We start from the raw sequence: 27,100 nt of genomic DNA, 5'->3' as shown, positions 1-27,100 counted from the left end.
TTCAACTTTTGACATAGGCTGATTTGGGCTTTTGACGTGACAACGTCTAATAAATCGATGAACGCCGGCTGCACGCACGAAAAAGTGTTCCGTTGCGCACATTGTCCCGTTACGCTGTGTCCCTTTACGCTCATTGTACGCTTGCGCCGCATCTGTCTCTCTTCCACTCGATTGGAACAGCCATCGATTTAACTTTTTCCAGGCACATTAAACTTGAAACACTCCCATTCGTTTCCTACTTTTCCTATCATCGTCCTATCCTTAACAGAATAACACAGATTGGAAGAAGTTTAATAGCAAACATGTATAAAAGTTATAGTTTAAAAAAAATCTCTTCGTTAAAGTAATAAACATATTTGAATTAATGAGTGCAAATAAAAGTAAATTTATCAATTAAATTGTAGATTTCATTTCACTCCTTCTTTGTATCCATACAAAATAGTGATACTTCAATAAAAATGATTCAATTTTATTCATAAAAGTATGCAATCATTTTATCAAAGTTTTGTTATGACGTTGTCACCAGTAAACCGACTTTACAGACAACCCATTCTTTTTTGTGTGTTTGCACGTTCTAGATGTTTCTCTATGACGCACAGTGTGAACCGTTACAGGTTTTCATAAACTGCTCTATATAAAGAACACATACATGTGAGCATTGTTTTCAAACGGTAATTACGGAAATGTATACGTGAAATGTAATCCGCTAAGAAAACATAAAAAAAAAATTGCAAATTGCACTGAAATGAAAAAAACCGACAGTAACGATAAACTCTGGCAGCGCTGTTCACTGTAATTTATTTTTGTTTGTAAATAGAACAGAAATAATCACGTCAAATTACAGATACCTGACAACGACGATACAGCTGTAACAGGAACAGATAAATTTTACATACCGGGCATACCGTCTTGCCATCTGTCGGACTGCGTGACAACAACTCCAGGTTCTCGCACGGAAATATAGCGGCTGTCGGGTGTAAGCATGGCGTTAAGAACTGTCAGGTTCTTCTTGCCCGGGCATTTATGCTTTGTGTCGTCACCAGTACCTCGAATAGTTGAAGTTATTCGCAAACCGTTCCCTGAACAGCTTCCAAGTATTAACTGCGCACATTAATAAGCAATAATAATAAAAATATTTAAATGATTGAATTCACATTTATCTTTTTCGTGGTTTGAAAAGTTTTCGTGAGAAATACTCAGGATAGTCTCAACCAAAAAAAAAAAAAAAAAAAAAAAAGAAAGTCTGTTATGTGTTGTAAAAAGTTAAAAAAATATCTTTCCTGCAGCATTACGAACCATTTCTTAGCAACTGGTTTCCAAAGAAATCTTTTGTAAAAGCACAGACATGTCTTTTTTTTCCCCCACTGATGAGTACTGCGACCTGGAGGCATCGGTGCCGGACCACAGACCGTGCCGGACCACAGCGCGGCGCACTCACCTGGGACGTCATCGCGGCCGGCGGCGACGACTGTCTCGGACTGGCGCTATCGAGCCGCCGGGCCTCTTATCTATCAATGTTTCACGTGGCCTCATCGACAGCTGGGCGCGAGCAACCCTCCCCGCCTGACCTACACTCGCTCGCCCCGGTGCGAACCTCACGCGCGTTTACAAAACTTAAACAATAAAATAAATAAAATAGTTAAATAAATATTCCATCCGTTTTAAAATCAATCAAATCAAATCAAATGTCAACTTAAATCCATCGAAAACTATATCGAGGTTTCTTTAACTTCCTGTTGGGTTGTGGGGGGGGGGGGGGGGGGGGGTAATCGTCGTAACTCTTAACATACTCGCTTTGCCTTAACTTATAATTTGCGAAAGGCAGTAGTTCCAATTCCTCTTAACTTACTAACATACTTTAATGTACCTAGGATCGAAGTGAATAGGTTCGTCATCCCGTGCAGGATGTCTGGTGAGAGATGAACTGAAGGAGTCTCCACAGCTGGCTTAGCGCACCTCATCCTGAGTGCGCGGTGTGCATGGTGCATCGCACCGGGCAGTTATAGGGACGCCCAACTAGGGATGGCAACATATATGTATCGATAAATCGAAAAAATATCAATATTTCAGGTTCAAAATATCGATAGTTTGGTATCGATATTTTAGTGCCGATATTTTTTGATATCGATATTTGGTCTGATGATATCGATTTTGAATGAAATAATATTTTTCAAGTAAAAAAAAATGTATATGTAAATATATTTTGTAGAAAAAAATTAAAATCATGGTGGACCAAAGGCTTAAAAAAACAATTATTAATTGCAATTATTATTTAAAATTATTTTAATTCTTATTTATTATTATATTTTGTAGCTACATGTTTGTTGGCTCTTTTTTTCGCTTAACATCTTCAGAATTCTATAACAAACACAATCCATAAAAATACGTAAAATTAGGGGGAAAAAACTGTACTTTTGCTAGAAAGAGCTAAACTAGGTATTAACTATTAAGTAATTCATTTGTATTGGCTTGGATGTGTACAGAACTCACTATCGCATGTACTTATATAATAATTATATAAAAAGTAAAGTTTCTATATTATAATAGTAATAGTCTGATATATCGACATATCGAATTATATATCGATATAATTAAAATAATATATATTGAAAGAACGATATATCGATGTGTTGAAAAATTTGCCAACCCTACGCCGAACTGCTTCAGGTGAACAGTACGCGTCTTTGCAAACGCGAAAGTGTGCGGTCACACGGCAGTTGGTACAAAGTTCAAATCCAAAACCAATAGTCTCCTGTCATCAGATACTAATAATTTTTAGCATTTGTACCTCTGTTAGAAGTTCAACAAACGAAGAGCTCTTTCGTAACTTCAAGTAACTGGATCTTTGTGTAAATTACGCCGTATTATATATATATATCTAAATATATCTATATATGCGTCTCTAGCTCTATCTCTCTATATATCCGTATAGCCCCTTATATCTATACCTCTCTAGATCTCTCTCTTTATATTTGTATCTCACTATGTATATATATTCCTATCTACTACATCTGTATCACTTGTTTTACCTGTCACAGGTGTAACATTATTATATAAAAACTGCGCGTATTCGAATACAACGATGTGTTAAAACTTCAAAGCAATCGGTGAAGAACTATCGGAGATTCAGGATTTTCAACGAACGAACATTTACGTTTTAATTATATATATAATTATAAACAGGGTTAACACACGCGTGAAAGAAGTGTGTTCTTGCAGTAGTCTCAACAAGTTTTGTTGTTTCGCTGATACACCAATATTATTCTTGTGGATCCAAGCTCTAATTGAACTTAGTATCCAAAGATTAATGAAGATAACGATAACTATAAGAAGATACCTGTATAATTAGTAACCAGCGTTCTTCGTAGATTTAAGGTGAACATTTTTAACAGCGTACAGTCCAGCTAACTTGTCATGGAGCTTAGGTCGAGCCTGAGAACACTGTTCCAACTTGTAGCCAGCTTGATGCGTGGGGACTAGTAAGCTTCAGTCAAGCTAAATCCAAGCTTGCAGAATTGCTGCAAGCTTATTATGCTAACACGGAAAGACTCTAAATTGGGTGCCCAATATGTGCACAAAAAATATTGGTAGCGTTGCTAAACATGTATGGAAATGTACTAACATCTATAGTTGTACGAGAAATTCACCATAGAAATGTTGAAAAAATGTTTAGGAAATGTATCTTATTTGTATTATAAATATACATTACGATTTGAAGAGTTAATTATTTCCACCCATTTTGCATTTTGGCGAAAGGGTATTTTTTTGAGAGCCTAGAAAGACAAATGAAGGTTGCTACATCGAAACGTTGACAGTGATTTTTCTTGAAATGAAAATTTATAGTGCCTAACAAAACGTTAGATTTCGCCTTTATGTATGATCTCCTGTAAAAAAAAAATTAAAAGGTTTTGAGTTCCGTTTTAGAACTTTTACAGGAGAGCATTACATAAAGGGATCTTTACAATTATTCGGTGAAATAAACTTTCATTTTAAGAATCAATCGTCAGTGTTATAGTGTGGCATCCTTCACATGTAAACAGAGAAGCTGTAGATTTTTTTTTTTTGTTCTTCCCGTAGCTAAAACGTTTTGCTAAAATAATCGATGGCAAAGTTATCGCTGCGTGCGCAAACACAAACACGCTTATCGCGGGCCTCGCGGCCTCAGATAAGGGAACAGGTGTCGTCGGCAGGCGGGACTGCGCATGCGCGGCGCTGGCCGCCATAGAGCATGTCTGCGCACAGAAGCGCGACCTCGCGCGAGAACTCGGGCCAGCGAACTGTCCTGGCCGCACGCGCACTTGCCAGGCCAACCGAGCGGGGTGGGGGAAGACTGAGGAAGCCTTCATTTCACAGACGAGAGAGCTAAAACCCGAAGTTCATGCTTTTTTCCGTATCTTTAATGTAGCTATCCTAACTAAATCAATCGTCCACAATGTTTTAAAGTATTTATAATGTAGCTAACCTAACCTAATTGACCATTAGTATCCTTTTATCAACACCGGCATATTTATTTACAATGAACAAAAAAAAACCGAAGTTGCACGATCTTGCGTTTGGTTCTCTCGTCTGTGAAAAGAAGACTTCCTGAAGTGGAGGTGCAAAAAAAAAAAAAAAAAAAACGCGCATTAGACGTTACACTTACTTGGCGCAATAAAAAAATGACCTTATTTTTGAAAGCAAATAATTAATAGGAATAAAATGACTGGAGTGATATCATAAAAACGGTTAGTAAAGCATTGTTACTGGAGGTGGTTCGATACGAATTGCAGTTCTAATAAAATAATAACAAAGAATTAAATTTAAAAAACACTAGAGTAATTAATTTTATACAACGAGACTGCCATTATCATGTGGGATGATAATATATTGAAAACAACACGCACTGAAAATTTAGGAATCAATATTATACCTGTGTAAACTGGTAGAATTCAAGAGGGACAAAAAATTTTTTTTGGGAAAACTGGGAATAGTAAAAAAAAAAATTATAATGTCTGTTATTTCATACAATCATTTAATACTACTGTCGATACGGCTACGAAAAATCTTTTGTTCGAGTAAAAACTTCTATTATTTAAACCATTTAAATTTGTTATCACAGTTGTGTAAAAGTTTTATTTAATTATGGAAATGCCCGAATTTGGGCATGATTTTCAGTTAACTGAGAAAAAAAAATGTTTTTTTCAAATAAAATGATAAAATGTTAGGACAAGGACGGGTGTGGTCAGATCCTGGACATTTGTTCAATTGACAGAAAATTACCGCCACGTTCCACGAGACATCCTGTCCAGTCGAGGATTTATCTCGTGCGTTCGGCGCTTGATAACCTTGGCCTCGGACCCTGTGGAACATTCTAGTCAAAGGTGAGGCGAGGTGATAAGTGCGACGCGCTCTCTCTCTCGTCGTGCGCAGTACAAGTAAAAGATTTGAGCGGTGACCGTAACATTATATGGCGGTGAAATGAAGATAAAGGTGTAACGCGCGTCCCTTGAGTGCTTTCTAGAATCTGGACCAGTTGCTTCATGTCTAAAAACTATTCTGAAAACACACGTTTTCTTCTACAGACATACATGTGCTTAGCAATGGCGTATGTCCAAAAGCTTACATCAAGTCATTCACTCCCATTGCACAAATCTTTCAAAGATAATAGCTCCGAGATGAAAAAAAAAAAAAAAACACCACAGTCATTAAGAAGTAAGGTCGTAGTGAAGTCAGCCCACGAAAAGTGAACCCCAACTGCCCATCAGAAACATAATGTGGGTATTATTAAAGATGTAGTAACGTAACAATTTTTTTTTTGTGAAATAATTCACGCTTAGTTTAATTTATCGTTCTTTTGATAGACATGACGTTAAAATAAACTCAATTGAATTGCCACCTCAGTACTCTAGATGACTATACACCTTATGGTGATAATTTGTCGTGGAATTTCTAACATATAATATAAATCATGCAATATTTTAATTACTTAGCCGTCGGTTGTCAGGTAATTGTGATTTTCGGTCACTAGATTGTATTTAATTTCAACTAGTGACCTGGATTTAAAACATCAATTAGAATCACAAGACTTTGTATGCTACTTATTTATAGAAATTATTTCTAAGATAATATATATAATTTACTCATGTCGTTCGAGTATTAGGACTATATGGTCGCGTTTTAACTTATGATAGTTTTACATTATGGCATTTTTCCGTCGCCCCCGGCGGAATTCTTCGATTATGGTAGTCTTCCAGTATGGTAGTCATCCAGTATGGCAGTCTTCCACTATGGCAGTCTTCCAGTATGGCAGTGTTCCGTTTTCTCTCGCCAAAACAGGAGGAAATGAGCCATAATTGAAAACTACCATATTTTTATTTTTACAGATCGTGGTTATAAGTATACAGTGCTGCTTCCTATAGCCCATTTTTGGAAACATTTGTTTCTATTAGTCCGCGATCTGTTGAGTTAATTTATGAATGGAACTACAGAAATTCACCGTCAGAAGCGCAATCTGTAACTTTTTAAGTTAACCTAAGAAACAACTAGGGGGTTAACAGCGCTACCTAGCTATGTATTCTTCACACTACTTCTAGAGAAAAGCAGCTGTACTCCTTCCATGGAGTGTATAAGAAAATAAGGCAGAATTCCGCCTAGTCCTTTAAAATTATGGCAGTATTCAGTTATGGTACTTTTCCGCCTTTTTCAAAGAGGCCAGGCGGAATACATTCATTATGGTAGTTTTCATGTATGGTAGTCTTCCGTCGCCCACATTTACTGATATTCAAAAGTAATCAAAATTTATCTCGAATGTAATACTAAATTTAATAATTTGTTTTATAGACATGATTATATTAGGAATACAGAGTAATGATTGAGTTAATTGTTGTTATGGTAAATATATAAAAAATAGTGTTTTAAAACTTAAAACAAAAAGAAGTACAACTTATAACGTGCACACATAAGAACACATACTTTTTTTGTTGCTTAATAAAACAACAAACAAGTCAATTTGGCTTTCACAAAGCATTTTCTGGCATACATAGTTTACTTTTCGTCATTAATCACGAGATTTTTTGACGTGACAACGTCTAATAAATAGATGAACGCCGGCTGCACGCACGAAAAAGTGTCCCGTTACGCACCTTGACCCGTTACGCTGTGTCCCGTTACGCTCATTGTACGCTTGCGCCGCATCTATCTCTCTTCCACTCGATTGGAACAACCATCGATTTGACTTTTTCGAGACACATTAAACTTGAAACACTTCCATTCGTTTCCTACTTTTCCTATCATCGTCGTATCCTTAACAGAATAACACAGATTGGAAGAAGTTAAATAGCAAACATGTATAAAAGTTATAGTTAAAATAATCTCTTCGTTAAAGTAATAAACATATTTGAATTAACGAGTGCAAATAAAAGTGAATTTATCAATTAAATTGTAGATTTCATTTCACTCCTTCTTTGTATCCATACAAAATAGTGATAAATCAATAAAAATGATTCAATTTTATTCATAAAAGTATGCAATCATTTCATCAATGTTTTGTTATGACGTTGTCACGTTAAACTATCGTCCGTAAACCGACTTTATAGACTAACAATTTTTTTCTTGCATTATCGCGTTCTTAAAATTTTTGACAACGCAGCGACAGATATAAATGCTATCTGACTTGTCTGATAAAGATAACAGATAAGCGAAGAAAAAAAAAGATTAAGGTAGATTTATATATGTCTTTTTCTCTCTTATAGAAATAGAAAAATACATAATTATTATGTAATCCCATGATTACAACACAATTTTAAAGCAGCAGATATTTCTTATGTGGCTATGACAAAGATTTATTTGACTCACCAATACGCTTGGAACGTCCCCCGAGGTTCACAAAATTACAGTATTAGATTTCAACCTGTAACACTTCCTAACGAAGTATAATGTTTAATTTCAACCCACCAACAAACTGATACACACAAATTCAAAAGTGTGTTTTTAAACAATTTACCTATTTTTTTCTCTCGTTTGATTAAGCTTTATTTATTACATAAGAGAATGATAATGCTACAAGTATATTATACAGAACTACAAAATATTTTAGCAAAACTCCGTTCCCCCGGATAAACCCCCTGAATGGCCACCGCATGGGGAGCCCAAGAAAAGAAACGGGCTCCCCATTTGGAAGCCACCTGGAAGGTTTTTTTCTGTTCCACCCACCGTTTCTTTGGTAGCCTGACTTGTTACAAGGTATTGTGTTCCTACCAGAGAAAATGCCACCATTTCGTCTGGGCAATCCGCCTTGAAGGAGCCGGGGCGCGAACCCGGGTCCTACAAGTCACAAGGCAGGCGCTCTACCCCAGAACCAGAGTGGTAGAGCGGCGACTTGCAGTCTTCTTAACACTGTTAAGACGTTATTCCACGAATTTACTGTACTTACTCTGGCAGTTGATTTCTGAATCATGTACATATGTAGGGTATATAAAAAAAACACGTGAGCGAGTGTTTTAGTACTCGCACGTGATGTGTTACATGGAACCTCGGTAAATACACGAAAATTAACATCAAATTCTTTAAAATAACGCCGAGCATGATAAACTTATGAATGCGCATCTCATGTGATTTCCGCACCCGCCGCTAGAACTCGCTGCCTGAGCAGTTACGTCGATTACTGAATAATTCCAAATACAGTAAAAAATAATTGTGTGCTTTTACAAAAACATGTTAAGAATCTAGTTTCTAACATTATGTTTGTAATACCAGTTAAACATTGTAAATTTTAGAATCTGTAGAATATATATATTTCAAATTGCAATTCAACAAAATAAATTGGATACTATTTAGAGGTTAGAGATTTGTAAAAAGAGAAATTTCATAAGTGAGTTTAAAATAAACAAAATTATGGTTGTATGTTACAAAAATAATAGTGACGTCATATATACATATCGTGTATACATTAATTTTAATTTTTTTTTTGTGTTCTCGCAATTTGAAAATCTTGAGCAACCTGAAATATTCAAAAGCATAAGAATCATTATATCCTACTAAAACGTGTATATTATCATCGCATATTAAAAAAAAGGTAGGTGTACTTACGTACGCGCGTTAGAAGTTATACCTCTTTTTGAACTGTTTTGAAATATATTGTAACAAAAACTAATAACGTAAATACTCAGTACTCAATATAATATAAACATGAGTACAAAAATCAATTATTTAATTTAGTAAAATAACGGAGGTAATTTTTAATGTTATAATGAAAAAATCAACAAGTATGCTGAATATTGGAAACAACATGTTTTCGCAACGTGCAGTGGCGCGGGCGGCCCTGAGGGATGACGGACGCTCTCGCCCGGGAAGGGATGAAAGGTCAGGGGTGGGTCGGGCGCCGCGAGAGGGGGGGGGGGGGGGGGAGGGAGCTCAGTGCGTGCGACCCGCCCGGTCCTCGCAGTTCGCAGACGTCCCGCGCAGAGCGCGCGCGAGTCGCAGCCGCTCTCCGCCGCAGCTTGTTTTCCTACTGTTTTTTTTCTTTCGAGGTTATGTTCGTCGTCGTCGCGCGCGAAAGTCGGCGGATGACGACGTAGCGAGGTTCCCGGGATCGGCGCTCGGGTTGTCGGATTGTCGGATTGTTTGTCTCGTGGTCCCCGCGGAGCGCAAGAGGACTTGTTTACAACCCGGCGCGGCACCACGCCTGGAGCTGGCGAGCCGCCAGCTAGCGGCCTGCACTCCACTCCCATGGTAAACAAGCCCGCCAGTACTGCGATCTACGGCCGGTTGAGAAACAATCACACCTTTTAGCACAGGATCCCGATACAAAACGACCTTCACCGAGATGTTCATTCGATGAAACGTATTTTATATTCAATTTAATATGTCAATAAATATATTGCATATGGGTTGCCGCCTAACAAATTTCAGTCCAGGATATGATCAATTAATAATTAATTAATAATTAATTTTTTTATATATGTAAAATATTTGTAATAAAAAAATCGCACCCAGCCAAATTTTTATTTGAGAGAAAACAATGCTGTCACAAGAACAACCCTCATGACCGTTGGTTTTTTACCAGGGTGATTTGGATTTTTACTGAATGTTTTATGTCCACCATGAATCGCTTGTTTTAGTTTACGTTAACAACAGTAGCAATTATTATTATTATAGATATGACCACGATAAAGGTAAATATCATACAAGCTGGGATACTAAATTTAAACGTCTGATAAATATTTCAAAGGCTATTTTTTGACAAATTTTTTTTTTGTGGTTACATAGTCTCAAAATTCATTGGTTACGTCTTCATTCAGATCATGAGGTGAAGTTGTTATTTTTTTTTGCTTCACTTGCATGCTGTAAAGCAAAATGGCCGACACCTGCTTCTATATGGCTGACTTTACCGCACAATTTCGCGCACGCACTTGGCTTTAAAAAGATTGCGACTGCAGAATATGGCCAATAAAACACGATTTGTTTCTGGCATCTGAAAACAATGAAATCTCTCAAAAAAAAATAAAGAAGATATAAACATTTGCTTGTAACCAGTATTTGGTACTATGTACCTAATCCTATAGTGCACACATACGGTGTGCACAGCTCCAGGAAAACCAACGCGATTTGGAAGCTACTAAATATATCCGAGAGAGGTCTGTTCACGAAAAGCATTTAGGAATTCGCTCAGGGAGTATGAGTAGTTTGGTTTTCGGATTAAGTTTTTAAACTGTATTATTAGAAGACTTAAAATGGCTAAAAGGCGTGTTTTCAGAGTAATTTTTAGGCTTGAACAAACACAGATTCTTAAAAGCACTTCAGGGACTTGCGTTACACCTTTATCTACATGTCTTCGCCATATAATGACACAGTCACCGCTCCTATGCATGACGAGAAGACTGCGCGCCAGTCCAGAGCCTTGTGCTTAGAGGCGATATCGCGCTAGAAGCACCAGCGAGAGACGCGCTAATCATCCCGCCTCACTGACACATACGTCCCTGACTAGGTGGGCCCCCATAATAAGAATTCCTCTAGATTCATTTCGGTTAGAAAAGTGAACTTTAAATTTTAGTTCACTTATTTTAATGAGAATGAAATTCCTTTTTTTTTTTTTAATTCTTGCTCATAATTTCTTTTATGTGTATGCCGAATAAATATTTTATATAATAAGTTATTGATTGAAGGATTAAAATAACTGTCTACGTATTTTAAAGCATGTTTAGTTGCTTATTTTAGTTTTTAGATTTTTAATTGCGACAGCAAGTAGAAGTATTCTGATGTGCATTTTCGCACTTTATTAATATCAATTTATTTACAAGCATGAATGTGAATGGCGAAATGCGCGCGTGTGTAGCGATGGCGCAGTTCGTGACGCACATCCAGCCCACGCTGGCCGAGAGCGCGCACCTGCACCACCAGCACCACATGCACCATCTGCACCACCAGCACCACCTGCCGCCCCCGCCGCCACCACCCCACGGCCCGCCCCCGGCCTCGCCGCACCGCCCCCGCAGGGCGCCGCTGCACATAGAGCTGCAGCGCCACGACCTGGAGGTACCGCATGGTGTCCCGGCTTGTGTGCGCGCCCGAGTTCATGCATGTGTTCATGCTTATGTATATGTCTAAGCTTATGTATATGCATATGTATATGTCTAAGAATATGTATATGTCGAAGCTTATGTATATGCATATGTATATGTCCCAGAATATGTATATGTCTAAGCTTAATTTTATGCATATGTATATGTCATAGAATATGTATATGTCTAAGCTTGTGTATATGCATATGCATATTTCCAAGAATATGTATATTTCTAAGTTTATGTATAAGCATATGTATATGTCCAAGAATATGTATATGCACGTAGGTATGCACATATACATATCCAATTTTATGTCCGAGTATAGATAATGCATTTGTATAAGCATATGTTTATGCTAATGTATTTGTATGATGTAATTTATGTAGATGTATCTGCATACGTACAAGTATAGTTATATGCATGTTTACATGCCAATTACATGTATATGCATACACACAAGTATAAATGAGGTATAATATGTTCAAGAACAGGTAGTACATATGTATATGCACGTGCGCGTACCCAACTACATGTATATGCATATGTTCATGCTTATGTATTTGTCTAAGCTTATGTATATGCACATATACATATCCAAGAACATACATATTAATATGTCCGAGTATATATTAAGCATATGTTTATGCTATGCATGTGTTTAAGCTTACGTAGATGCATCTGCATACGTCCAAGCATAATTTTATGCATGTGTACATGCCAAATACATGTATATTCATATATACAAGTATAGATAAAGCATATTATATTCAAGTATGGATAATGCATATGTTCAAGTACAGGTAATGCATATGTCCAAGCATACGTTCGGGCCAATGTATATGTCTAAGCTTATGTATATGCATCTGTATTTTGTCAATCATATGTATATGTTTTTTAATATATATGATTGCACACGTATATACGCTTTATTTATGCGCATATGAATGTTTTAATTCTACCTTTGCCCAAGTTGATGCAAATGTGCATATATATTTCTATACTTCAATCTAATGATGCGAACGTGCAAGTAGGGTACATGTATTTATATTTCTGTCTAAGTATTGTTCGTCTATGGATGTACATATGTCTGATGCAATCCCAGATTGAAGGAAACTGAGGGAGTAAGTGTAAATGAAAGTGGCGGATCCAGGATTTTGGTTTGGGAGGGGCTTGACCCAGCTGAGGCTAGGCTTTATCAAGGCAAACACTAAAACAATAGTGGACCCAGATGCTTTTGGAGGGGGCTTGAGCCCCTTAGCCCCCCCCTCTGGATCCGCTACTGGTAAATGATGGCCACAACTTGACTTCAGTTGAAAACGCACGAACACGAACGCGACGCTACTTCCACCTGACGACCCACGCGGCAGGGGCAACGTGCTACCAGAACCAGTCTGCGGCCTGACGTGTGGGAAAAAGGGGTTCGATCCTCAGACCTGCTCCCGGATCTCCTTGGTTAGGTTCAGTAAATAAGCCATATCCCGACGAGCCGGCAGGCCTAACAATACTACAAACTTTTTTTTTTTTTTGTAAATTTTCAGAACGATTTCATATTTCAAACAAAAAATATTTGTTGTCTGTAAAGTTTACGGACGATAGTTTAACGTGACAACGTCATAACAAAACATTGATGAAATGATTGCATACTTTATGAATAAAATTGAATCATTTTAATTTTAATAATAAAAGAATAAATACCTGAAATTATACTAGTAATCAGATTTTTTAAAATGCAAGAATAATAAACCTTTATTGCCGAAATTGTTGTTGTAATAAGCAATGAAAACCACATTAACTTTTCACTTCACTTTATAAACAGTCGAGTGGAAGAGAGATAAATGCGGCGCAAGCGTACAATGAGCGTAACGGGACACAGCGTAACGGAACAATGTGCGTAACGGGACACTTTTTCGTGCGTGCAGCCTGCGTTCATCGATTTATTAGACGTTGTCACGTAAAAATTTTCCTCCGTTCACATAAATTGTTTCGCTGTGTGTTTTCATTGATTTATTAAACTTGGGCTTAACATGTTATAGTTAGGGTTCTCGCCCAACGAGGACACACGCGATGCACAGAGCTCCAGGAAAACCCACGAGGTTGGAAAACTGCTCGAGCCATCAGAGTGGCATCTGCTTCCGAAAAGCATTTAACAGTATTCTGAGGGCGGATGAGTCGTTACGTCTCCGTGTTTAGTTTTTTTTTAAACCGTATTCTTATTAGAGAGAAATAGGTTATAACGCGAGTCTCAGATTTATGTTTCGGCACGAAAGACTTGCTGCAGATTCTCGAAAGCACTAGATGGATTTTCTTGCGGGTCTCTAAAAAGGCCCAGATTCCTTCGGACTTAACAGTGAACCAATAGCAGAAGCAGCACAAAAGGTATGCTCATTTTAATTTTAACGTATCACGAAAAGAATCCGCGATATTTCTCCTCTCTCTAGCGATGCGTTATGAATGTATACCCACGGGCGTAGCCAGGGGAGGGGGGGTTATGGGTTAACCCCCCCCCCCCCTAGCACCAAATCTTTGATTAATTTCTTATTCATCACTCAAACAAATTTCATATTAAATTAACAAAATTTTTACCATTACAATATTTAAATTTAAGTACCGATAACTACTAAAATAGCACTATTTTACACCTTAAAATCCAAATTTACCCGGGGGAGGACCCCCGGACCCCCCACTTTAATACGGGGGGGGGGGGGGCATGCTTCTTAACACCCTCCATACACAAATCCTAGATACGCCACTGTGTATACCCAGCCAATCCAACTGCGCCGTTATGCGCGTTCTTATATTTCGGGTTTGTCCTCATTTCCAGATTATTAACCGCCAGTCCTGCCGGCTCGAAAATAAACGTGATTTACAAAACCTCGATCACAAAGAGCCGTTGTTGCCTGGTTTACACGAGTAAGATTTTTTTCCCACGTAAGTTAAAAAACTTGGAACATGATACAATTTCTTATTTAAGTCGGTCAGAACTAAAAAGAAACTCGAAAGAACTAAGTTGTTCCTGGGTAAAAGTAATCTAAACTTGGCCGTGTGTGTGTGTGTGTGTGTGTGTGTGTGTGTGTGCGCGCGCGCGCGCCTGTGTGCGTATAATATTTTTTTTGGTCTTCTTACAAAAACTTTTTAACTGATGCTGTGATTCCTTACAAACTTTGTCCGTTTTTTAGGTCTACGACTTCACCACTCGGAGCTATATACAAGTATTATATTTAGATGTTTTGACAAACTTACAAATTTCTGTCCATTCGAATGGTAAAAATACAAACTTGGAAAATACGAAGGTTCTTCATTAGTTTCCTTTAGGACTTCTTAATATCAAACGTTGCGGAGTTTAGTAATGACATATTTCTGGAACTTCTATAAAAATGAGGGTAGTAACAAACCCTAGTCGCGGAAAAGAAGCAGAGAACTGCATTGCGTCAGAAATGTAAACAAAGTGGAACGGCAGAAGACCGGGGAGGGGGGTTATTTCCGGACCTCTCTCTTCATGGATTAAAAAAAAAAATAAACAAGCGAAGACAGAAAAATTCAGTCATAGTAAATTAGCTACTTATAGATTATTTTTACAAGAACTGTTGAAATACTTAGTGGGCTGTAGTAATGTATTTTGTCCCCATTACAGCCCGATATACCTCATGCATAGAAGCGGCTGAATTGTGTTCGCAAGAAATCTATATTTAATTCCGGTTTGCACACGTGCATGTCTTTCACACAAACTTGACATGCATGTTTCGTGTATTTAATAACATAAGTATATGTGTACTAATGACTTGTTTTAAAGAAATCATCAAATAATTGATTTAAGAACAAAGTATTAAAATATAAATAAAAACCAAAATATTAAATGTTCAGTTCCTTCAAGCAAAATCATTACTTAAAATTGTACTTGTAAAGGCTGAAGTTCTAACAGTTTTCTATTCCCTGAAATTTATTTAAGCGTGTCAGTAAATTTTTCTTTTAAAATTCAGTTATAGAAAAAAATCATAAAAAAAAAATTCCTGGCTACGACCTTGAGTGGACTCCACTGAAGCTCTATCACTATAGTCATCTGCTCCGCGCTTCCAGACGTCGCCATATCACTCCGCTCGCTTTCCCTGCAATTAGTCCCGAGTGCGACTTGTTTACACTGCTATTCAGGCCACAACTCAGGCTGAAATACTGAAAGGCCACGAGACCACCAGTGCTTGATAAGTGCTGTAAAACTTCAGTTTCGTGGTGGATCGAAGTAGTTACCAAAACATAACTTTCACGAAGTTTTATTGATTCAGTAACAATATAAATATATATATTTTTTTAAAATCTTCATATGTGTAAATGCAATTTAACTAAGCCATCTGGCAGCAGTAAAATTCTATGGCTGTGTCTGAAGGTTAACTGGGGGGTCTGGAATTATGGCGAGGCATGTAAAAATTCTTAAATGTTGACGAATTGAGTTTTAATTTTATTCTAAGCCCTGAATTACATCAGCGTATATAAATAGAGCCTGGAAAATTTCGCGGGTTCAATGAACTTCAGGATGGACTCCAATATCCTCTACACACTCGGACAAATGCCAACTATACATTGGCTGCTGACTTGTGAGTCGTCTCGACTGGGTAACCTGTGATTCGACACTTCTATGAGTGAGGATCTCTAATTGGCCCTCAGTCCTCCAGATTAACAGTGAACCAATGGCAGAAGCCGCACTAAGGTATAATTATTTGGGTTTTAGCATAACACGAAATGAACCAGCGAGTTTTTCAGGTCTCTATATATAAGTTATACCTGACTATATGTTGTATTATTATAAATCCATTATATTGTAGTTAAAGGTCTAGGTGAGTAGTGCGGGGACGAGGCTTGGTGCTTGAACGTGAGGAGCAGGCCAGGTTAGGCCCGTTACACAACGGCACGTAACCGGAAACAAATCCATTGGAACATTTCATTATCACGTTTGCTGCTTCCACAATGCACAGAAACGTAACAAATGACAACCAATGAGATTTAATTTCAAGGTTATGAAATATTTATTTAATTAAAAAAATATATATTTTATGCTTTGAGATCATTAACAAGGACATAATTTACATGCATAATAATAATAAATTACAAAGTCAAAACAGAACACTAGATATGATTGTATTTGAAACTTTTTTTAACGTATTTAGAACATAAACAAACATGGCCGCCACATCGGTCGCACGGAGCGACGTAAACGCAAGAGCTCAACAATGCCGAGCTGATACGTACGGGTCCGTCTCCGTCTGCGTGCTACTGCAGAAACTCTGTTCCGTGATATCTGCCTCCGTTTACATGATCCGTCCCCGTTTTAGTGTCACTGTAGAACAAGCCTAAAAAAAATACCGCAAATCATATTAGCTTTAAAAAGCACCTATGACCTGAAACATTTTTGTTTATACAGTAAATATTCCTGTTTCAATCTGTTCATACACTTCCAATACATTTTGACGTGACGTCTAATAAATCGATGAACGCCGGCTGCACGCACGAAAAAGTGTCCCGTTACGCAAATTGTCCCGTTACGATCATTGTACGCTTGCGCCACATCTATCTCTTCCACTCGATTGGAACAATCATCGATTCTTCGAGGCACATTAAACTTGAAACACTCCCATTCGTTTCCTACTTTTCCTATCATCGTCCTATCCTTAACAGAATAACACAGATTGGAAGATGTTAAATAGCAAACATGTATAAAAGTTATAGTTAAAATAATCTCTTCGTTAAAGTAATAAACATATTTGAATTAATGAGAGCAAATAAAAGTAAATTTATCAATTAAATTGTATATTTCATTTCACTCCTTCTTTGTATCCATAGTGATAATTCAATAAAAATGATTCAATTTTATTCATTAAAGTATGCAATAATTTCATCAATGTTTTGTTATGACGTTGTCGCGTTAAACTATCGTCCGTAAACCGACTTCACAGACAACCAATTTTTTTTTCTTTGAAAGCGAATATGACTCGCGGTATATTTGCCTGCATGCCCGGCTCCTCAGCTCGCGGCCCCCAGCCTAGTCCCCGGAGGAACTGTTAGGGCCCTGCCCCACCGTCAAACGAAATAACGTTTGAGGTTTATGGCGCCACCGGAAACCGTCACTAATGCTGCCATGTTTGAATGACCTGAATTTTCCATAAACATATCCTGCATATAGAGAGGGTTCTTAAATACCGCTGTACGTTGGACCGACTCGGCCAATCAGAATCACGGCCAGTGAAAACGTAAACGGCGTTCGTTTACGTAAAAAACGAAACTTTTAAGATGACAAAGAACACACGAGCTTTTAAATAGGTTATAAATATTAAATAACACATTGATGTGATATGAATGTCGTTAGTAAAATAAGTTTTAATGTGAGTTATATTTTTATGGTTTTTTAAAATTATATATATATATATATATATAAATTTCAAAAGTTCAAACTATACCTGCGATGCATAATTATTTTTTTTTAATGTGATTAAAATTGAAAAGTTTGAAATAGCTCGGACCAAAAATAGTGAGACACGATTAAAAAAAAAAATATTTGAGGTAATCTGTCAAATATAATTTGGTGGAGAACATTGTAAGCTATTACCCGCCCAACTCCACAGCTCAAGTGCAGTTGGACTGGGATTGCCGGCGCGTCGCGACGGGTCCGGCATCACAGCTCGAGGAGCGGCCGGGCCGGAGTGGCAGTGCAGAGGGGTAAGGGGGCGCAGCCACCGGCGCCGGCGAGGCGTCCCGGGACAGGGGTGGGGTCCGGCAGCCCTCCGCAGATCGATGCCCTCCCCTGCAGAGCGTCGCCATGGCAACACGCGGCGCGCGGGAGGCTGTTCACCCCCTCCCCTCCTGACCAAACACCTCCCCGCAGCCAGGCCTGCGCCCTGTCGCCGGACACCTGTAACATTCCTCACGGTATCCCGACGCCGGCTACGTCGTATTTTCTTTTTTGTAAACGGAACAGAAGTATTCACGTAAAATTACATATTGATTTGTAAATTGTGTACGTTAATCACTCCGAAATAGTGTCCTCTTGGTATCTCAAAGCCGGCTACGTTTTTTTTTTTTTTTTGACGTGACAACGTCTAATAAATCGATGAACGCCGGCTGCACGCACGAAAAAAGTGTCCCGTTACGCACATTGTCCCGTTACACTGTGTCCCGTTACGCTCATTGTACGCTTGCGCCGCATCTATCTCTCTTCCACTCGACTGTTTATAAAGTGAAGTGGAAAGTTAATGTGGTTTTCATTGCTTATTACAACAACAATTTCGGCAATAAAGGTTAATTATTCTTGCATTTTAAAAATCTGATTACTAGAATAATTTCAAGTATTTATTCTTTTATTATCAGAATAAAAATGATTCAATTTTATTCATAAAAGTATGCAATCATTTCATCAATGTTTTGTTATGACGTTGTCACGTTAAACTATCGTCGTCCGTAAACAGACTTTACAGACAACCAATTTTTTTTTGTAAATGGATAAGAAACATTCACGTAAAATTACATATCATTTTGAAAATTTGTACATTTATCACTCCGAAATAGAGTTCACAGTAATACTGGGTTCGGATCCTCTCCCTGATTTGTGCTTTGTGTCTTGTCCAAGTACCTCCGAACGTTACGGCAAAAACAAAATAATAAAGACAAATTGTTGAATATTCGATTATCTTATCCGGAGTTCAAAAAAAAGGATTTAACGAAACTCAGCATTATCTCGAAAAAAAAATGCATTTCATAAATGCGAAAATAACGATAGCCATCTGTTGTACAAAGTTACAATATCTTTCTTGAATGTGCGAATAACACAACCGCCCTTTACTTAAAACCAAGCCTGACTCTGGATGTGCGCTGAACATTTGGTTTGAACAAGCGAATAGCAGGGCTTGCACAATATTGAGGTTTTTAATACATATATACTGGAAAAATTCGCCATTTCAATGACCTCTAGGATAGACTCCAAGATCCTCTATGTACTAGGACAAATTGCCCCTGCTCATTGGATAATGACTCGTGACACGTGTCACCTGGGATGCTTGTAATTTGATACTTCTTTTGTTGAAGGTTTTTCACTGGCTTAGAGTCCTTCAGGTAAACGGTGGTCCAATCACTGACTCAGAATGAAGGTGAACGAGTTTGGAGTCTAGCCTACCGCGAAATTAATCCGCGAAGTTTTCAGGTCTCTAGCAATACATTATTCATTAGATAAAATCTTTAATCAGGTAATCTACCCTCCCGTAGTTCCTAGGCTCCATCGGAAGCTAGCATTACTTTGCTCTGTATCTCGGCAGATGTCGTTAACAAAAACAAAATGTATCCGTGGAGTGCACTCCCGACAGAAATTGAAACTTCTTGCCTATTACATTGTAGGAAACATAGTTCTCGTTTGCTGAGGTCGCAGATCAAAAAATATAATTTATATATTTATTTACGCCTGTATGCGAGCGCGCAAGTACGGAAGTGTGAAAGTATTCAAGTGTACAAGTATGCTGCGTCATTTAAACCTCTCCCCTGCCGTCTCCTCCTCTTCCGGTTCCCCCACCACGTACCTAACTAATCCCTTAATGCGATCGGAATATTCGTAACGCTCGAAAACTGTAGCCCCTTCAGCAAAGAAAGTTTAACTTCAAAAATAAAATAATGGAATTCTCAGTCACAGCCGAACAGTTTTGAAGGGTGCCAAACTAAAATGTTTGGCAATTAAATAATTTCGTAGATACGTTGTTTATTTTCGAGTGCTTAGCGAGTGTTATAAAAGCGAAAGGCATGGATTCTGAACGAGGGCTGTGTTCCCTCCCCCTTCCAGTGAAGGTCGGAGGAGGGAGGGTAAGGGAGGGGAAGGCGCGCAGTCCAGGCGGCGCCTCTCCCCCCCCCCCCTTTTTTTCAAGGAGGTGAGATGCTTGTCCACGCAGCCTCCCGCCGCACAGGCGCCTGCCTCCCCCCCCCCCCCCACACAGTCCTCATCAACCACTCTGCCGACATCTTAGCGCGAGCCTCACTCCCAGGAACACCCCTTCACACCCCAGACACCTACCTGATTGGGAAGCCATCATTTCACAGACGAGAGAGCCGCACCCGAAGTTCCCCGAAGTTCATGCTCGCTTTTTTTTTTTTTTTTTTTTAATTTTTGACTTCGCAGTATCTTTAATGTAGCTATCCTAACCAAATCAGCCGTCCACAATGTTTTAAAGTATTTGTAATGTAGCTAACCTAGCCTAATTGACCATTAGTTATCATGAGTTACAATGAACAAAAAAAAAAAAAACCGAAGATGCACGGTCGGGCGTTTGGCTCTCTCGTCTGTGAAAAGAAGGCTTCACTGCCTGATTAGCGGTTGTGTTTCGGGACTTCACTGGACTCCCTGCACTCTAACTGTGCTGCCGCAGTGTCGATGGTTGCGAATAAAAATCGTGTAATGTTGTGTGTCTGTTTGTCTCGGCATCACTGCCATATTACACTCCATCTTTACGAATAAAACTCATCTAATAAAACTACCAAAACACTAGACTAAACGCACTTGTACACCATCAAGTCTATGACTTGTATTCATTGTTATCTGACCAGATTGCATGTTGGTTGGTTCCTTCTAAATTTTATCATTTTATTTCTGGTCTCGTGTCCGTAAGACTAGATCTCACACGCCATGTTGATTTCTTTTTTCTACTTCTTTTTTTTCCCCGTCATTACTTTTATTCAAAGGCTATTTATAAAATTTTGACTCGATATCTCTTTTGCATTTGTTGTTTGCCACACATATTATTAACAGATATTCACTTATTATAATATCATGAGCGTAAAGTCTTCGTATTTATCATTATATCACACTTATTGAATATCTGTTGAAAATATTTGAGGCAAACAACAAATGCAACGCAGGTATCAACTTGATGTAAGCTTTTGGACATACGCCATTGTTAAGCACTTTTTCTGTAGAAGAAAACTAAAAAAATACCCAATAGACAAAAACACAAATTAAGCAAAAAATTGCTGTTGTCAACAGGATATAAATACCTCATAATATTCCATAACAGGAATATGGTTAACAAACAAAGAAAAACAAAGATAAATGGACTAAGAGAACGAAAAAAAAACCACAAATGATGACAGCACAAACATATTGAACCCAAAAAAATTCAGCACAACAGTTGAAACGAGACAAAAACACGACAAAACGAAAAGACGAAACAAACACAATAGTTTTCCAAAACTATCGAGGTAGTTAAAGGTATCGAGTAAAAAATCAGCTCATAAAAATAAAGACAAAAGAAATTAAAAAAAAAAATTCGCGTGGAAGACCGAGCCTGAAAGTATCCGTGACACAATGCAAATACCATTCAAATGCACATTGCTATAAATGCTAGCCTGTCGCCGAGTAATAATGCGAAATTCATGAGTAAGACCAAGAAATTTTACCGGTTCAAGGCCGTGTTCAGAGCCCTGCAGTCCATTTACCAGCGTGAAGCAGATGTACATGTACTTAAAGTCTACTTTGCTGGCGAACGAATCAAAGAAATAACCTTTTTTTTTCTAACAATCACAAACACAGAAGAAATGTGTATGTGCTGTAAGTCAAGTTAGCTGGTACCATGAAGTAGCTTGGCTTCTGGGTTGTAGCCGTGTCCTTGGAGAATAATTCAGCGACATTTCGGTCGGCATTGCAGTCGCCATCATCAGGGAGCAGTTAACCTACTTCGCCAAGGACACGGCTACAACCCTGAAGCAAAGCTAATTCAGACAATGGCCGTGAAAGCCTGCTGGTACCATATCGCGATAGATAAGCAGGCTACCTCTACACGCGCTGCAGAACGTGCAGGTGCAGTTAGGACCTCTGCAAACAGCAGCTGGAGACATCTTCTTGTATCTCCCGCCTCTGTGCCTCACCTGGTTCGCGCGCCGCGCCGGAGATAAATTCCCTGTTGCGTAATCTCGCCGCATAAAGCCACGGCTCCACTGGTGCGGGGGAATCGTTTTAAGCCTCGAAACTCTTCCGCGGGTGTTTCGTAAGTGGGCAAGAGAGATTTCCTTTGAAACCAAGTTGCCATATTTCTCCGGGACCAGGCTTACAAGCCGCGGTGCAGTCGGGGGTCTATATCTAGGATAATGTGACGTCTTTTAAAGTAATAGTTCAGCTTGGTTAGTAAAACACTCCCCTCCCTTTCATCCTATTACCCGGCCAGCAGAAATACAAAAAAAAATATTCAAAACAAACATACACAATATACTTACAAATGATGATTTTGTTAGAAGGAAAAACAAAACAATGGTCGGCATACAATTTTTTTTAGGTAATTCAGTAAAAACATTTATCGAATATTGAGTTAATACGATTTTTTACACATACGCAATTTCAGTTTTACACTGTTTGTCAATGAAAAAAATTCAAGAAAGCAAAAAATAAATAAATACACTAATTCACATAGAACAAGTCTAGTAGAGCTGACGTCGAACAGATGGCCCCAACGATGAAACTAAACAGGTATTACTGACAACACAATGACGACAGCACAGATGAACACATTCAAACTTTAAATGTCGGACAGCATAATATGAGCAGTGCAAAACTGCACTAGCGAATGTCCCAAAAAAAAAAGTTCAAAATCAAAATTTACTATTGCATGAATCATTTAAAGAATTTTCATTTTTTTTTACAATTAGTTTATTTCCTTCGTAGCGCACTTTCTGGCTGTGACCAGTAAATGTGTAAGAATTTATCCAAACAAAAAGCTAAATTTTTAAGTTTAACATAAATACGCGTTTATAAAATAGTAATATATAATACTATACAATGCATACTACATGGTACATAATATATTTAATGGAAATGGGTGGCAATTTTTCTCGAAAGTTATGCGAATGGCCGGCGAATCAGCTAAGTGGCTTCTGATGCACCCATGTCATAAAAATTCAAGTTAATTTATGAATAAGTTATACGTCACCTTTCATCAATGATATTACGCCATAAGGCATTGCGGCATAATGATTTATAGCGAGTTCTTACCGACAAGAGAGATTGCAACATTGACATTGGATTAACATTAACTGTAGACGATGCTTGTTATTTAGGACGATCTGAGTTCAAAAAAAATTCCGAGTAAGTAAGGTTGGTTTATATCCTTAATGTTCTTTAACATCTTTTTGAAGTGAAAACTTCTTTAGCCGCGTTGAGCGATTTTTGGTAGGGGCAAAACTAATGGGTTCGCGTCACCGACATGTTAGTGACGTGTTGCGCCAGACTAGCGAATCGCAGCGGCCTGTGTACATGTATACGCATATATACACTAATACATTATATATATTCGACTGTATCATGTGCGTGTTGGACTCTTTTTTGGATAGGTAAAATCTTGTGAGTTCGCATCACCGACATGCTGTAGTAGCAGTAAGTGAAGTTAATTTGACCACGCGAATACAAGACCTAGGTCTGACATCACTGGTAAGTCATAGCTAGGTAATGATTTTTTTACGTAAATTTTACATACCACCTGACATCTGTTGTGACTAAAAAATGATGTAAGGATAAATTATATCATGCTGACATCGTACCGATATAATAACAAAATCATTTTCTTACGTACATTTGACGTAGAAATGATGTCATATTATAAATTTTTAAAAACAAAAGTTTTAAGTTTTCACTTCTGTTGACAGTCCCCATGACTGGCTATTTTTTTTTTTTTTCATATTTGGATTAAAATGATCACACAGTTTAAATATCTGGTTTTCTTTTATATATTTTACTAATTTGTGTTAGTAAGTTTGTTTCGCGAAAAGTTATTGCCATACACTCAAGCACATCCGACAGTCATAAATGTATCCAGTAAAATCTTGTCAGAATGCGGAAAAAACCTGTTTAGGAAAAAGCGCTTAGTTTCAGCACTGCTTCGCATAAGAGCCCTGCTTTGGAAATACTTTCTTCTGAAGAAAGCACCATCAGTCTAACAGCAGGAGTCTCGACGGAATGTACGGACCACCACTGCGTCAGCTAGGTCTCCAAAACCAAACATCTCTTCTGATGAGCTAGAGGTAGAGACCTGAAAAATTCGCGGGTTCATTTCGTGTTATGCTAAAATTCAAATAATTATACCTTAGTGCGGCTTCTGCCATTGGTTCACTGTTAATCTGGAGGACTGAGGGCCAATCAGAGACCCTCACTCATAGAAGTGTCGAATCACAGGTTACCCAGTCGAGACGACTCACAAGGCAGCAGCCAATGTACAGTTGGCATTGGCCCGAGTGTGTAGAGGATATTGGAGTCTATCCTGAAGTTCATTGAACCCGCGAATTTTTCCGGTCTCTAGCTAGAGGTCATAAAACACTGAAAGCCATTTTCCGACATCATCCTTCCTGCTGAAAATCACCAACCTCATTACCTCTTGACAAATACATGTATTTGAACAAAGACACAACTTCCAGAATTAAGCGCAATGTATACGGACGCTGAAATGTCTCCAGAGTTACGCACCAGGAAAAAAAAACTAGGAGAGCACTAACACAACCCAGCAGCAAGCCCCTTAACCTTTATAGTCTTACAATAATAGTGTGACATTATTTTCTGTGTTGTCTATGTTTTTTTTTTTTTAATTTTTGGCACTGGCTGATTTTAACTTGTTTCATGTTTGTTTGCATAGTCGTCTTTTTTTATGTGTTATTGAGATTTCTTATGACTTGCAGTGTAACCAGCAATGGTGCATGTCCAAAAAAAAATCTCAAATCATTAATTTATTAAATTTTGTTAAATTAATGTATTCTTCTGAAGCAATAAAATCTGTAGCTGATGAATATTTCTTTTTTTTTTTGTTAAAAGGTGTCCAACTAAAAAAAGGAGTTTGTAATTTGTTTCCTTATTTATTTATTTTGTTTAACGTCACTGCTAGAAATTTTCTTTCATTTGCTGCTGTTGAAATAAAGGAGGCTCAGAACAGCTTGGAAACATTTTCTCTCCTATGATATTTTGATACAAAAAAAAGATCTAGATATTTGGGCGGACATACTAAAACAATAAAAATCTATAACTATTACACTATTAAAAATTCCCACCTCAAATTTACGAATAAAGCGGGCCACAAATTATCCAGAGATATTTGTAAAATTACGGATACTACGTTTATTGACTTTGAAACCCGAATCCGCGAAAATAATTTTGGCATACTAGCAAAACATTCAAAAACTTGTTGGGACTCTTTCAAGAGAAGAGCACTCTTTTTTCGTGCACGCGTGTACTTACAAGAATACGCAAGTCGAAATACGTCGTAGCTTTCAACGAAGAACTCTCCGTTCCTTCGAGGCGGATTCGGGTCGTTACCACAACGCCGAAATACCACAGCGCCGAAATACCACAGCGCCGAAATACCACAACGTCGAAATACCACAACGCCGAAATACCACAACGTCGAAATACCACAACGCCGAAATACCACAACGTCGAAATACCACAACGCCGAAATACCACAGCGCCGAAATACCACAACGTCGAAATACCATAACGCCGAAATACCACAGCGCCGAATGTCAAAATTGACCACAACGCCAACAGCTAGAAAACTGATGTGTACCACAACGCCGTAATAACAACTGAATGAATTTCTGTGTTTCTTAAATGTACCTTAACGCCGAAATACCACAATCAAAGCTAACTTCACCTAACCTAACCTAGCGTAATATAACCTAACCTAACTTAACCTAGCCTATCCTAGCTTAGCCTAACCTAACCTAGTCTAACCTAACCTAGTCTAACCTAACTTAACCTTTGTGGCAGTCCTGCAATGACATTTTTCGGCGTTAGTGTATTTCGGCGTTGTGGTGCGTCCCCGGCGGACTCTCGGTTGAGAAGTCCGGTGCTGCGCTCTGCGCGGAAGACGCGCGGGCGCGCGAACTAAATGGACATGTCGTGTACCGCTCCCCGCCCCCAGGGCTGCATCGATCCCGGAGCTGCGCCCCCGGTGTGTACTCGGCCGTTAATCTCGCTCCAGCGGCGGGCTGCAAGCACTGCTTCACTGGGTGCTTTGAGGGGTCCCGGCAGTGCTAACGAGGTCCAAGGGCTCAGGACACAGCCGACTGTCTGGCAAGGCTGTAACCCTTGGGCGGGGGATAGTCTAAGGGTTGGTAATTAAGGCAGTCTTTGGTCTGGTGTTACCTTACCTACCCGGGCTCTGGCACAGCTGTAACCTTCGGGCGGGAGACATGCTGATATTGAAGTACCCAAGGTCATCCATGTCCTGATTCGGGGGGACTCGGCCGCTGTGATGCTGCCCGGGAAAGCACTATACCTGAAGATGAAGGGTGCCATGGGACTTATCCTTTACTGTGATAGTTCCCTGCTGAGGTTTCCTCTAATGGCTCAGGATCAGGATTGGAGTAGGAAACTGGGTGGTAGTGGTCCTCCTATGCTTGGAGAACACTCTGAGGGGTCCCCGCCCTGTTGACGAGTGGAAGTGTTGAGCTACTTAAGCTCGGGTACTAGCCTGTTGAGCTAGTAGAGGTGGGATAGGCCTCGGCTGGATCACGAGTAACTGGGTGACCGAGGGGTCCAAGGGATGTGAGAGGTGTGGTTCCGTGTCGGT

General features: G+C 38.7%; 1 protein-coding gene across 4 annotated transcripts in view; it reads right to left on the bottom strand.

Annotated features, from left to right (window-relative positions):
- Positions 1–27,100, bottom strand: part of LOC134539289 (metallophosphoesterase 1) — a 162,982-nt gene that overhangs the window by 36,014 nt on the left and 99,868 nt on the right. Inside the window, exon 1 of one of the 4 annotated variants that reach the window (XM_063381177.1) lies at positions 1,439–1,672. The exons of the other annotated variants lie outside the window; for them this stretch is intronic. Within the exon in view, the coding sequence (XP_063237247.1) occupies positions 1,439–1,450 (12 nt within the window). The 5' untranslated portion in view covers positions 1,451–1,672. Of the gene's footprint in view, positions 1–1,438; positions 1,673–27,100 lie in introns of those variants that run through there. 4 annotated transcript variants of the gene reach the window in all.

Source organism: Bacillus rossius, chromosome 15, assembly GCF_032445375.1.
Source record: "Bacillus rossius redtenbacheri isolate Brsri chromosome 15, Brsri_v3, whole genome shotgun sequence".
NCBI lineage: Eukaryota > Metazoa > Arthropoda > Insecta > Phasmatodea > Bacillidae > Bacillus > Bacillus rossius.
This window is presented reverse-complemented; position numbering and strand designations above follow the sequence as displayed.